Genomic DNA, 15,166 nt, shown 5'->3' on the forward strand with positions numbered 1-15,166 from the left:
CAGAAACAAAGTTAACATTACAGGTCAAAGCCCCTTCATCAGACGCACAGCTCTATATTAGAAATCAGGAATATCGACCTCATTTTAAATATGTTCATATGTATTGAACATATTCATGCGCCGTGTGTTTTGATCAATTTAATAGAACAGTTCAGTGATAGCAAGATTAGTTATTATTGCTTATTCCTATATGTCTTTGAAAAGTTTATGGGGGAACTCTAAAGTGATTGAGGATCATAGATGCTGCTGCACCCGCTGAGTTTCTCCAGCATTTTTGTGTACCTTCTAAGTGATTGGGGTTTGGGAAATTATTTCAAAGAAGCATTATACAATTGCTCCAGTGTTTAATTTTAGACGGGAGTCAATGCAGCCATCAGTGGTCGAGGGAACGAACTGGTGAATGGAATAAGATGGGATGTAGAGTGTACTCCATCTGACACCTAACATGCGTTGAAAGTAGCGCAAGGTTCGGAAATAATGTAATTACATTGAAAAACACTCAGTCTGACATGCTTCTTTGGCTTCTGGGTCTGAAGAAGGGTCTTGACCCCAAACATCACCCATTCCTTCTCTCCAGAGATGTTGCCTGCTGAGTTACTCCAACTTTTGGTGTTTATCTATGCTTCTTTGGCTAGTAAATTGTTATAACAGTGCCCTGTACTGGAGAAAATTAAATTGCCCAGTTATATCCTTGGAACAAATCAAAATATAGAACAAACCCAGCCTAATTACAGTATCATAAATCTACTCCCAATCATAAATTGATGAAAGACATTGTCAATAGCACTATTGATATGAAGAGAATCATTTCATTCCCTATATATCATCGAAGATCTTCACAGGATTGGGTTTTAGGAGAAATCAATTTTAGTTGAGCTCATTGAGAAGGGTTCACTTGGGCAGTTTACACCCCAGCGTTATGAACATTGACTTCTCTGCCTCAGAGGGCGGTGGAGGCAGGTTCTCTGGATACTTTCAAGAGAGTTAGATAGTGCTCTTGAAGATAGCGGAGTCAGGGAATATGGGGAGAAGGCAGGAACGGGGTACTGATTGGGGATGATCAGCCATGATCACATTGAATGGCGGTGCTGGCTCGAAGGGCCAAATGGCCAGCTCCTGCACCTATTGTCTATTGTCTATTGTTCTTCCATTTTAAAGCCTGAACTCAAGATGTTTGCTGGTGATTGTACTGTTCACTTCTACCTGTTAGAATGTAGATAATAAAGCGATCCTTGATGCCAAGGAACTGGAACCTTGGAGCTGTTACAATTTGAGCTGTTTGGTGATGAATAACTTCTGCAAAACAATGACCAACTTCAACAACAGTAATTCTAATCACCTCCCATTCAGTCTAAAACCTGTGTGATAAAGTAGATGACTACCTTAACTCATATCATTTTCTAAAGCCATCGTTAGAAGAGCATGTCAGATTGAGTTTTACAATGGAATTACTCTATTGATGAACCTTGCACTATCTTAAAAGCATGTTGGGTATGGGGTGGACTACATTACATCCCATCTTACTCCATTCACCAGTCCGTTCCCTCAATGACTGTGATGGATACAATATCTCCCATCTAAAGTTTGCACTAGAGCAAATCTCTAATACTTCTTTAGACAACATTTCTCAAATCTCTATCATCTAGAGTCACACGATAGCCTTTTTCAAAGGTATTTAGGACCAAGCAGTAATTGCAAATAATGCTATTTCTGTCGACAATATTTAAAAATAAGATCAAAACAGATGTACCCAGGAATATATTTTTAAAAATGAGATCGAAACAGATGTGCTCAGGCTAGTGGAGAAACAAATGCCTTTTGTCCTGCAATTAGGATCTTCCCAGAGCAGATAGCCAGTGTACTCATCCAGTTATCAAATGGAATTAATCAAATTGGTCAAAGTTTGGTATCTGTGAATGTGCTTATCTGAGAAGTCCAAGATCAAACGTTTGTGTGATAGACTCCACAATTTCCCCTCCAATGAGTTCATTAATTTTCAACCAGCTTTCTGGACTGGATGTAGTGGAAGCACAGCATATATTGGAACTTGAGTGCTTTGAACTGATTTGTGGTTGTGTCAAATCTCTTTAGATTTACATATAACACAGTTTTTTTCTGATTGGCATACATAGTCCTATGTGGCAGCATCACAGGTTAGCTCATTTTAATCTATATCTGGTGTTATTCCACCAATGTTCTTTTGTACTTTTCAATGAATGGCATTGGTTTCCTGGCTTGCTGGGATTGGTAGATTGAGACATGCATGCCGTAGATTACAGATTCTACTGTGAAATGCTCAACTTTCTTTGAACTATTACGAGGTTGCACGGTGGCGCAGCGGTAGAGTTGCTGCCTTACAGCGTTTGCAGCGCCAGAGACCCGGGTTCGATCTCAACTACGAGTGCTGTCTGTACGGAGTTTGTACGTTCTCCCCGTAACTGCGTGGGTTTTCCCCGAGATCTTCGGGTTCCTCCCACACTCCAAAGACGTTCATGGCGGTTTGTCGGTTAATTGGCATGGGTTTGGATACTTGGTATAAGTATAAATTGTCCATAGTGTGTGTAGGATAGTGTTAGTGTGCGGGGATCGCTGGTCCGTACGGATTCGGTGGGTCGAAGGGCCTGTTTCCGCGCTGTATCTCTAAATTAAACTATCAAATCTTATCCAACTATATCCATTCAGGGCAGTTGGAGAGCCCTGACACCAATTGGCATCTCTCTTCACTTTCAACAATTCACCCCCTTATGGCCACAACCCATGGTGAGTAGCATTATAACTAATCCATCTCTCATTCTGAAAGAGCAATCTTGTAAAAACAACTTATAGTGCAAATTAAATTACAACCTGTTTATCAGGAACTCAAGGGGGAAAACATTACATTTCTAAACATAATAAATTTAAAGAACTCATTATTACCTTCTTCATCATGTTAACTTTCCTGAAAGTGGAATAGTTTTGAGAGATTTATAGCTTCAGATTTAAATTCCTGGGGAGAAAATCCACAGGTACCCCCAAAATGTTGTGACCATCTCACAAAGAAAGAACTGAGCAACATTTTACTTCGATCCCAAAAACCATAGCACAGCAATAACCCGGAAATCTTTCTGCAAACACAACCTGAAAGTTTAATCTTTGCACAATGTCATGGTACAAAGGATGGTTTTACCTTCTGCATCCTCCCATGCTCTATCCTGCCTCTGTTGCTCGGCATCAATGATGTTTGGTGTCACTCGTCCTCACAACTGTGGAGAATTTTTCCCTCCCCAAACTTTTTGAAGGTATTTTTTTAAATCCCTCCCTGCCAATCCAATGAGTACGGTGCTTCCCCTTGTTGCCGAAGTCCTCTCTCTCTCCCTCCCTTGGTGGTGGCTCTTGTGCCTCTGCCGAGGCTGCTGCTGCTGCTCCTTAAGTACTTTCAGCCGGCCGTATCCATGGAAACCGGGCCTGCCCCAACTTTCTTGCAGAGCAGCCCACCTCCCACCAAACGGGCCTCAGTGCCAGGGGTAGCGGCAGAGCTTGGGTCGGTGAGGCCGTCAAATACAGCTGGGCAATGCTTCCAACACACAGTAAGAAACACAACGCAAAAAAAAAGAAAAATCGCAAGCAAGACTGTCAGTCTTCAACAAACAGCCATTTCCAGTGACAGATGTTGACGCCTATCAGCAACCCAGTTTGTTTTAGATTAAGGTCAGTCAGTCACAAACATTGCCAGATAATTGATGTGAGCGGTAACAAGGGCTGTGGTGTTATTCCGACTCACCGTTAAAACTTAGACAAACAAAAGCAGGTACTGAGAACAATGTCGCAGTCTTGTTGATACCTACAGAAGAGGGATAACATTAGGTGAATGGCAATACTGAACACATCGCCAACTCTCTAGTCTTGAGCATCAAAATGTAGACCAATACTCCAGAGCAGTACTCTGCAACTGCTGAACTTGCAAAGGATACGAAGCAAAAGCTCCTTCTGGTTAATGCAAAAGATCCCAAGGTGCTATCTGAAGAGCTGTGAAATTCTCTTGTGGCCTGGCCAATAATTTCCCTTCAAGTCATGAAAGCTAATCGGATGTAACTTGATCTTCTATTTTGATTCCTAATTTGAGGAAGGACATCCTTGTGATTGAGGCAGTGCAGCAGCGTAGGTTCACGAGATTGATCCCTGGGATGGCGGGACTGTCATATGAGGAAAGATTGAAAAGACTAGGCTTGTATTCACTGGAGTTTAGAAGGATGAGGGGAGATCTTATAGAAGCATATAAAATTATAAAAGGACTTGACAAGCTAGATGCAGGAAAAATGTTCCCAATGTTGGACGAGTCCAGAACCAGCAGCCACAGTCTTAGAATAAAGGGGGGGGGGTCATTAAAGACTGAGGTGAGAAAAAACTTTTTCACCCAGAGAGTTGTGAATTCATGGAATTCCCTGCCACAGAGGGCAGTGGAGGCCAAGTCACTGGATGGATTTAAGAGAGAGTTAGATAGAGCTCTAGGGGCTAGTGGAGTCATGGGATATGGGGAGAAGGCAGGCACAGGTTATTGATCAGCCATGATCACAATGAATGGTGGTGCTGGCTCGAAGGGCCGAATGGCCTCCTCCTGCACCTATTTTCTATGTTTCTATGTTATTTTGTTCCTTTTTAAAAAAAAGAAAGGTCCTGACCCAAAATGTTCGCCAAGAATGCTGCCTGACCCATTGACTCCAGCACTTTGTGTCTTTTTCAGTTCCTTGTTTCTTGTGTCATCTTCAGTTCCTGCTTTCTACTTTATTCTTGTTTTTCCTCTGGCATATGGTCTCGTCAAAAGGTTGATCTATTGTGCAATTATAAAACAAGAACATATAACCTTGTGTATGATAAAGATTAAAATGTAAGTGCATAATACTCCCAATTTCTAGACTGCAAATACCTGATGCCTTAGCACTCACAGAAATCTTGATGTAGTCTCTCAAAATAGTAGTCCTCAACATGATGAACTTCATTTGTGGAATGGCTTGTGCTTTGTAAAATGCAATATTTTCCTCAAAGCTCAAATAAAACACCAAAAGGTGGATAGATGATTTGAATTACATTTTCGGCTTTCAAACCTCAACCAATCAAAAATGTACATTGAGAGTCAACGCATTGTTCTATTAACATTTATTAATATATTACTGATAATTTCAATTTTAAACCAAACGATCGATTGATTATACACAGGATTGTGGAATGCATGGAACAATTTAAATTTTACTTATAACATCTTACAACGAAACAATTTGTACATCTCATTGAGCAAATGCAAGGAGATAAATCAAAATAGGTGCACAACAAACAGTCAGATGTGACCAAAGCTACCACCACTACCACCTGCAATCATAAGGGCTTTAATAGAACACCACTATCAATACATGACAATGTTGAGGCAATGTGAGTGCAATATAAAGACAGTAGTCAATGTGCCATGCAGGAAATGTAAAAGACAAACATTTTCCATACAAACAACCAGCAAACTAAGGAGACAGATGACACTAATCGCAATTGGCTTGAAACACCCACAACTGATTAGAATCCTAACTCCAACCTGATCCAGATAAAGACTTGGACAGTCGGTTGGAATTGGAAAGTATCTGTCCTTTACACTGTAAATGACAGATACAAATGACAGGAACTGAAAACATGTGCTATTAACACAAATGAGAGACAAATATATGCACCCAGCCAACATTTTAAAGGGAAAACTCAGTCCAAAAGTCAGTTCCAATCCCCAGTACAAAGAACATGGGGCAGATATTAAAATAATTGCAAAGTTTGGCGAGCACACCAAAAGCCGTCAGCTAATATTATTTTACTATGGATGATGATGGATACTAATAGTGATGGACAGTGCACCATCTGAACACTCCATAACTTGACAGCACAGTCAATGACATTAGAAATGAAGAATATTTGATTAATATACAAAGGGCCTCCTGTACTCGTCTTTAAAGTGAGGGAGTCGCCATACCTTACCCCCAGATAAACGAAACCACCAAGTTGAAGAGGGTTATTTCCTATTTATACCCAACGCCACTGAGTAGTATTAGAAAAGCCTCTTGCCAAGTAAGCATTTAACACCCTTCAAATCTCTACCATTTGGCTTATCATCCCAAGAAAAAGACGTACAAATTGGACCACACAGCAGCTCAAGCAGAGGAAAGCAGAGATTGTCATAAGAATGTCATCGATATAATTGTCTTGACTATTTGCTAGTTTATCACTACTTGCAGGGTGATTCAATAAAGCGTTCATTTGTGAATTATCATTTAAGTTGTTAACAGCTTGCAGAACATTGAGTAATCTAAATTAATATTCATCACAGATTTGGAATAACAAAGGTAATGGCAAGTACTCTCAAAATAGCTTCTCTAAAATCTTTATGAATGCGGGTTTGTGCGGGATGTGCATATCACAGGGACCTAAACTAGGTGGTTCTGATTGTGGTCCTCTTGGGCAATCTCAAAATAAAACACCATTGACACAAATATCCACTTTGCCAAAAGACAACCTTCCAAGAGTTTAAACACAAGTGAAAATAAATTAATGATGTGACACAATAAAGAGCACACTAACACGTGGTGAGGCGTTAATGCTTTCCACCAGAGTCGCGCGGGTAGAACTCAGCCAGGGTGGACTGTGGGATTCGTTTTAGCATTTCCTTGGGGAAGATACGCAGTAACTGCCAGCCAATATCCAAGGTCTCGTACACAGTGCGGTTTTCATAATCGCCTGAAGAAATAAAATAAGAACACTTGATCAGAAACCTTTCCAACCTTTTAGAAACATGCTTCAAAGTTATGGGGTTAATAGAATACAAAAAAAGCAAATATGTCACCATCTATCCATGAGTGTCTAAGAGTTTTAAAATTTGTTGTTCAATTAATGAAATAAAACAAACTTTCACTTTTTCCAAAACAGAGGCTAGATGACAGTACATAGATTACTATATCCATGACTGCTGTTCACCCAAAATGGGGGCAAGTCCAGTGGAGTGAATGCTGGACGAAATGGGAGATAGATGGGCCTCACTGCACCAGATACCCAGTTAAATTGCAGCTTTGTGTGCTGGCTGCAGCAAATTTGTATATTCTGCCTGCTGTGATCACGTGTGTTTCTTCTGCTTTCACAGTCATACAGCATGGAAACACGGCATTCGTCTCGCCATGTCCACAACAAGCATCGGGCAACCATGCCAGCTTTCAATACTTGAGTTGTAACTTTCAATGACGAAGTGCTTCTCTCTCAAATACTGTTAGTGACTCTGCTTTCACCACCCTCTCCACGAGTACACTCTCTGAGTGACAAAGACCCTGCTTGGATCCCTTGCAATCTCTTACCATTACTCCAAGTCCTCTAGTTTTATTCCCTCTATTAAGAGGAAAATATTCCTTGTCTACCCTGTCTATACGCCTCAATTGTATACTAGTCCCAGTCTACCCTGTCTATACGCCTCAATCACATCCTCTCTTAACCTATTTCACTCCACAGTAAACAGACCCAGCCTCTCTAGTCTCTTGTGTATAGGAAGGTGGTTTAAACCGAAGAGACCGAACCATCCAATCACAAAAATAACCCTATCGCATCATCTTTGCCCACATGCACTCCACTGCCCTTTATGAAAAGGACAATGCCACTTGCCGACCTGTAGTCATGTGGTACCTCGCTAATGGACAACAAAGAAGTAAAACTCTCAGCCCCAGCAATCTCTTCTCTCACCTTTCCATACCTGTGTGGGATAATGGGCGGTCACGGTGGTGCAGCCTTACAGCGAATGCAGCGCCAGAGACCCGGGTTCGATCCTGACTACGGGTGCTGTCTGTACAGTGTTTGTACGTTTTCCCCCTGACCTGCGTGGATTTTCACCGAGATCTTCGGTTTCCTCCCATGCTCCAAAGACGTGCAGGTTTGTAGGATAATTGGCTTGGTAAATGTAAAAATTGTCCCTAGTGGTTGCGGGATGGTGTTGATGTGCTGGGATCGCTGGTTGGCACGGACCCAGTGGGCCGAAGGGCCTGTTTCCGCGCTGTATCTCTAAACTAAACTAAACCTGGGGAATTACCCCAATTCCTCCATGCATCAAATATCTCCTCATTATTTATGGAGACTTGAACACTTGCTGAATTCAACTAGAAAATCTATTTTTTGCAGGTTAACTGACTGCTATAAATTCATTCAAACTTTTTTTGGCCTGCACAGATGCTGCCTGACCTACTGGGTTCATCCACAACTTGTTTTTTGCGCATCTGCTTCTTCAGCTGAGGCAGGTGATTTAAATACTAAGTATACCGGGCTTTTCATGGACTGACTCATGCACAACCTTATTGGAAGTTTAAAGTTGTCATTTGAGACCACTCTTTTTAAGGAGGACAATGGAACAATTGTTTAAGACTATTGAAGGAAGATGAGTGGATAAAACCTGGATGTGACACAAAGAAACCTGGAGCATTGCCGAACTCTGGTGTTGAATGAAACATTACCTTGAGCAATAAAGTTCTTCTCAAATTTCTGCAGGAATTCCAGAAACAGCAGGTCATCGGGAGTAAGAGCTTCCTCTCCAACCACGGCTTTCATGGCCTGGACATCCTTACCAATGGCATAACACGCATACTGCAAAGAGAGAAAAAAACACTGCTGCATGAACTTTACTTGGCAAAAAGATCTGTTTTTTAATTAAAATAAACACTAGCACAATCAACAATCATGTAGCTAATAGAAATAATTATGATGGCTGAACTACGATTGTAGTTACTCAGAGAGAAATTATGAATGCAACTGTTGTAGATTAATGGATCTGAAGAATATGTTCCCAGGTACCCTACTCCACATTCAGGTTCAAGCTATGCTTAGGACCGACTTGGTCACACAAAGGATTATTGTAACCAGGACATTCTCCTCACAGTCTGAGACCAGGTCAATTCAAGTTTGAAAAACTTGGCTTTCATTAGAGTAAAAAGAGTGATGGAATGGCCCAACTGATCCACAAACGCATGTTTTAGGCAGGTACATGGATAGGAAAGGTTTAAAGGGATATGGGCCAAACAAAGGCTGGTGGGACGAGTGCAAATAGGGCGTCTTGGTTGGCATGGGCAGGTTGGGTTGAAGGGCCTGTTTCTGTGCGGTGTGAATCTGCGAATACTAAAACCGAGTGAATCAAATAGGTGAGATCAGCCACAATCTAATTACAACAAGCTCAAAAGGTTCAGTTCTGGGCACCGTGTTATAGGAAAGATGTTGTCAGGCTGGAAAGGGTACAGAGAATATTGACGAGGATGTTGCCAGGACTAGAGGGTCTGAGCTGTAGGCATAGGTTGAGTAGGCTGGGACTCTATTCCTTGGAGCGCAGGAGGATGAGGGGTGATCTTGTAGAGGTGTATAAGATCATGAGAGGAATAGATGCATAGTCTCTTGCCCAGAGAAGGTGAATCGAGGACCAGAGAAGTAGCTTACCACCACCGAGTGTGACTGAGGAGTGAATGAATAATGCGATGTAAAGCGCCTTGAGTATTAGAAAGGCGCTATATAAATCCCATCCATTATTATTATTAAGGTGAAGGGAAAAAGATTTTATAGGAATCTGAGGGGTAACATTTTCACACAAAGAGTGGTTGATGTATGGAACAAGCTGTCAGAGTAGTTGTGAGGCAGGGACTATCCCAACACTTAAGAAACAATTAAACAGGCACATGGATAGGACAGGCTTGGAGGGATATGGACCAAATGCAGGCAGGTGGGATTAGTGTAGTTGGGACATGTTGGCCGGTGTGGGCAAGTTGGGCTGAAGGGCCTGTTTCCACACTGTATCACTCTATGACTCTAAGTGGCAGTTTTTCCTCACCAGCTGGTTGGAAACATCCGCATGATCCTTCCTCGTCATTCCCTCTCCAATTGCAGACTTCATCAACCTCGACAGTGAAGGAAGCACATTAATTGGTGGATAGATCTATGGAGCAGCAGAAAACAAATGCAGAATCATAAATACAAAAGTACACAAACCAAGAAGGGCTTCCTTAAAATAAAACCTACAAACCTTCTCAAACCAAATAATGAGATGTTGGAGATCTAAAAATGTTACATCGAAATGTTGAAAATACGCACATGTACGTGAGGAGACACAGTTAAGGGCCTGTCCCACTTACGCAATATTTTCAGCTGTCATAGTCGCAGCAGGTTGCTGAAAGTTTTCAAAATGCGGCGATCAGAAAAAGCTCTGACTCTTTGGGCGACTATTCACGACCATACAGGCATCACCCCGCGACATGTCTGTATGGTCGTGAGTAGTCGCCCAAAGAGTTCTACCTTTTTCTGGTCACCGCTGGATTTTGAACATTTTGAAATTTTTCGGCGAGCTGCTGAGACTATGACGGGTGCCGGAAAGTTGCCGAAATAAATTGCTTAAGTGGGACAGGCCCATTACTGTTTCAGATTGAAGATCCTTCATCAGTATTGGTAAGGAGAGAAAAGAAGCTTGTCAAGCTGCAGGGACAGTGGGATGTCACTGATAGGATCAAAACTAGGGTGATGGGGGATAAGCTGAAAACAAAGTTACCTGGTCACTGAGTGAATGGGAGCAATTGGAGGGCGAGAACATAGATCGGAAGTGGCGGCGCTGTGAACAGTACCGGAAGTGGCGGCGCTGGGAACGGCTGCGGCTCGCCTGCAGTCCGTTTGTTTTTAATTTTTTGTGTTTTTTTTTTTTCGTTTTGTCTAGTTGTGTTTTTGGTTTTTAGGTTGTGTTTATGTGGGGGGGGGGTGGGGGGTTGAAACGGGGTTTGCTGTCTCTCCCTTGGGGGGAATACGACTTTTTCGTCGTATCCCCCCTCTCTGCCTCCGTCTGCGCTGAGGCCTAATGGCGGAGCTGGCGACCTCGGGACTCCGGAGGCAGCCTGTCAGGACTCGCCCTGGGTTCGCTCCCGTGAGGGCGGCCCAGCTCGGGGCTGGAACTGCGCTCCCGTGAGGGCGGCCTGGCGAGGGGCCGAGACTCTCCCGTGAGGGGCTGTGGCACTCCCGTCGGAGTGGCCCAGCCCGAGGGAGGAACGGCACTCCCGTCGGAGTGGCCCAGCCCGAGGGAGGAACGGCACTCCCGTCGGAGTGGCCCAGCTCGAGGGAGGAACGGCATTCACGCGAGGGCGATCCGGCTCGGCGCTGGAACGGTGCTCCGGTGGCTGGGACAGCGTTCTGGCGGCGGTGACCTGAGTCCTGGGTTCAGCTGCAGGCCAGTGGCTGCGTCCGCTGGACTGGAGGGCGGCAGCTTCGACCACCCCGGGCCGCGGTGTTTGAGCCGGCCCGTTGCGGGGTTCGGTGAGCCGCGGGACTGATTTACCATCGCCTGGTGGGGTATCGCCTCAGCGCAGAGGGAGAAGAGGAGGGAAGAGACTGCAGCCCTAAGATTTTTGCCTCCACCACAGTGAGGTGCTTGGAGGACTCACTATGGTGGTGTTAATTTGTGTTTATTGTTGTTATTATTGTATGATTGTATGTATGACTGCAGGCACGAAATTTCGTTCAGACCGTAAGGTCTGAATGACAATAAAGGCATTCAATTCAATTCAATTCAATAATGTACAAGTGGCAAAATGTAGAGGAGTCAGTTACAAGTTGAAGTTTCATAAATTGCTGTTCACATTTCCTTCATCAAATATTACAATCCAAATTAAGACCATTACTTTTTGTCACAGAACTTGGAGTCTTAGTAAGGGAAAATTGGCAATCATAACATTTAGTTTACAGAGTTAATGGCGTGATTGGGGTGCTCGTGACTCCAAACAGAAGAGTTGCAAAGACTCACTTGTCTGTTGTGCAGCTGGCGGTCTACATAGATCTGTCCTTCAGTGATGTAGCCAGTCAGATCAGGGATGGGGTGAGTTATATCTATAAAACAGCAGAAGATCATTGCAAACCATCACCTCCAGCCGCACACAATGTTAGATTCATCAGAGCATGGGGCAGCATAAATCCTTCATTATTGGAAGTGAACAGCTGGATACAATTGGATTTACTTTTAGATAGTTTGCCTGGTCTTAGCCTGTTGGGCCGATCTAGCTTGCAGTAGCCGTTTACAGAGCAGTTTACAGAGTGTTGAACGAGCAATTAATTAACATAACCTCTGTGATGATGATACCATACTTGTGGGGTCAAGGAAAGAGCGTTCACGTCGCGGCCCTGTTTTCACCAATCTTCCCACCACCACGCACAAGAAGCACAAGACAGGCACCATTGTATACCGATGCCGAGAAGTGCGTTCAGCTCTAGCTGAACAACTAATCCTGTGTGTGGACTCGATAAGAAGAACCACCTACCTACAGTGAAATTCTTTGATTTTGCACATAAATTACCCAAGAGACGTCACCAAGGCAGGAACATAGTTACAAAAAGTACTCATCCGTTCTTCGTTCCCCCCCCCCCCCCCCCCGCCAGGGTTCCCCTTTGTTTTCGGCAGCCCCCCCCCAACGTCGGATCCCCCTTTGTTCTTGGCGATGAGGCCCATCCATCTTGACCTGACCGTGAGACTTTGACCTTGGCCCCGTACTAACTGTGCAGGCAGTGTTCCAATTTTGTCTTCACTTAACATGAAAGTAATAGCTATACCTAGAAATATCGCTCCACCTATTACATGTTTAAGTTCCCATACTTTGAATTACAGGGGATTCGTACTTTAGTTTAGTTTAGTGTTCCAGCGTGAAAACAGGCCCGTTGGCTCATGGAGTCCAAGTCAACCACCAGTCACCCAGTCGCACAAGTTTGTTGTTATCCCACTTTCACATCCACTCCCTACACATTAGGGGCAACTTTAGAGGTCGTTTAACCTACAAACTGGCAGGTCTTTGGAATGTGGGATGAAAACAGACAACACCAGAGGTCAGGATCGAACCCAGGTCTCTGGCTCTGTGAGGTAGCAGCTCTACCAGCTGCTCCACTGTGCCATCCTAGGAAACAACCATTGGGGACAAGGTGCACTAATATTGTAAACTAATAGAAACTTTTCCAAGGACCAAGTACAGCAATAATTTACCATCAAAGATAGAGTGAGATAATTCTATGAGAAAAGACTATTATACAATTTCTGATATAATTGGTTGGAGTTACAGAAATTGTTTGCAAATGCCTGTTTGGGGAAAAAGAACATCAATAAAGTAAATGCCTTTCTTACTTTCTCACTTATTCCACAATTTGATGAAACTGTGGGTGAAAGTTTCATCCAATTCACTCCACAAAGTTTTGCTCGTTTCCTTTCAATGTAACTTACCACCTTTCAATCCACTCGGTTATTAGACTTTGACACCTGACAAGAAGGATCTCGACCCGAAACGTCACCCATTCCTTCTCTCCAGAGATGCTGCCTGTCCCGCTGAGTTACTCCAGGTTTCTGTGTCTGTCTAAGTGATAGCAACAGCAGACAGCTTCACTGATAATGCTCACCATCATTAGGCATGGTCAGGATGGGGATCTGTGTGATGGAACCATTTCTGCCCTCTACACGGCCAGCTCTCTCGTAAATGGTGGCCAGATCAGTGTACATGTAACCGGGGAAACCACGACGGCCAGGCACTTCCTCTCGAGCCGCTGAAACCTGCCGGCATTAAACAACGGGTTCATATATTTTAGGCATGACCAACCAGACAGAAGTTTAGCAGTATTAAAGAGCTTGTCACCTCAGTTCATTCCAGGACTGGCATACTATATCACCTTAGTACACTAAGCACAACAACAAAAATAACACCATAAGTCTGTTCATTTTATACATCCATTCATTTCACTAATTACAAACAAATATAGCATTTCCAAATGTTTAAGGGAGAACTGCAGAAGCTGGAAAAATCGAAGGTAGACAAAATTGCCTGAGAAATTCAGCGGGTGAGGCAGCATCTATGGAGCGAAGGAAATAGGCAACGTTTCAAGTAGAGACCCTTCTTCAGTCTGACGTCGCCTATTTGCTTCGCTCAATAGATGCTGCCTCACCTGCTGAGTTTCTCCAGCATTTTTGTCTACCTAGCATTTCCAAATGGTCATCTTAGTCCTGGAAAATGGCTTTGAAAATATAGGAAAGGTGTATATAAAGGCCAAATGGGTATACTAAATCTATATAAAAACACATTAGGTTGATATTAGCTACAGCAATTCAATAGTAGCTTTCCAAATGGAACCCAATAATTTTTGGAGGACAAATTAAACATCTAGATACAGATTGAACTGTAAAAGGGCCATTGTAGATCTGACGGTGCCCATGTCTGCCCCCAATAGATTCAAACAATAACAATATCCTTTAACAATATTCTAAACCCAATCTTCAAAGCTAAAGTCAATAGAGGTCAGAGTGATACAGCAAGGAAATGGACCCTTCAGCCCAACTCACCCATGCCGACCAAAATACTTCATCTAAAATAATCCCATTTGTCTACACTTGGACAAATCCCTCTCAATTTTTCCTATCCATGTACCTGTCCAAATCGGTTTTAAATACTGTTATTGTACCCGACTCAACTACTATTACTGGCAGCTCATCCCATATACACAGCATCCACTGTGTGGAAAAATTGCCCCCAGGTTTTTAATTATATCTTATCCCACTCACCTTAAATCTATGCCCTCAAGTTCTTGATTCCCCTACGGTGGGAAAAAGATTCCGTGCATTCACCCGATCCATGCTCCTCAAGATTTCATACACCTCTATAAGATCACCCCACAGGCTCCTGTGTCCCAAGGAATAAAGTCCTAGTCTGTCCAACCTTTTCCTATAACTCCGGCCCCCAAGTCTTAGCAACATCTTAGATAACTGTAACATAACATCCCAATCCCTGACAGTTGAAGGTCAGCATGCTAAAAGCCTTCTTCTTCACCCCATCTACCTGTGATGTGACTTTTAGGGAACTATGTGCTTGTACTCCTAGACCTGTCTGCTCTACAACATTCTCCAGGGCTCTGCCATTCACTATGAAGCTCCTGTCCTAGTTTGACATTCCACTTCACACTTATCTGATGTAAACTCCATTTGCCATTCCTCAGCCCACTTGCCCAGCTGATCAAGATTCAAGAGAGTTTATTGTCATGTGTCCCAGATAGGACAATGAAATTCTTGCTTTACTTCAGCTAAACAGAATATTGTAGGCATAAATAAATACAGATCACGAGCCTCCTGTACGTCCTGATAATCATCTTC

At 43.2% G+C, this 15,166-nt stretch overlaps 2 protein-coding genes across 2 annotated transcripts in view; both read right to left on the reverse strand.

Annotated features, from left to right (window-relative positions):
* gck (glucokinase) overlaps positions 1-3,407 on the reverse strand; it is a 58,531-nt gene extending 55,124 nt beyond the window's left edge. Inside the window, exon 1 of the mRNA XM_033014028.1 lies at positions 3,167-3,407. Within this exon, the coding sequence (XP_032869919.1) occupies positions 3,167-3,211 (45 nt within the window). The 5' untranslated portion in view covers positions 3,212-3,407. The remainder of the gene's footprint in view (positions 1-3,166) is intronic.
* A 1,709-nt stretch (positions 3,408-5,116) lies between these two features.
* The window catches only part of LOC116967455 (V-type proton ATPase subunit B, brain isoform-like), a 37,236-nt gene continuing 27,186 nt past the window's right edge, over positions 5,117-15,166 (reverse strand). Inside the window, 5 exon segments of the mRNA XM_033014027.1 lie at positions 5,117-6,741; positions 8,490-8,619; positions 9,848-9,952; positions 11,798-11,880; positions 13,429-13,579. Of these exon segments, the coding sequence (XP_032869918.1) occupies positions 6,599-6,741; positions 8,490-8,619; positions 9,848-9,952; positions 11,798-11,880; positions 13,429-13,579 (612 nt within the window). The 3' untranslated portion in view covers positions 5,117-6,598.

This window comes from Amblyraja radiata, chromosome 39 (genome assembly GCF_010909765.2).
Source record: "Amblyraja radiata isolate CabotCenter1 chromosome 39, sAmbRad1.1.pri, whole genome shotgun sequence".
NCBI lineage: Eukaryota > Metazoa > Chordata > Chondrichthyes > Rajiformes > Rajidae > Amblyraja > Amblyraja radiata.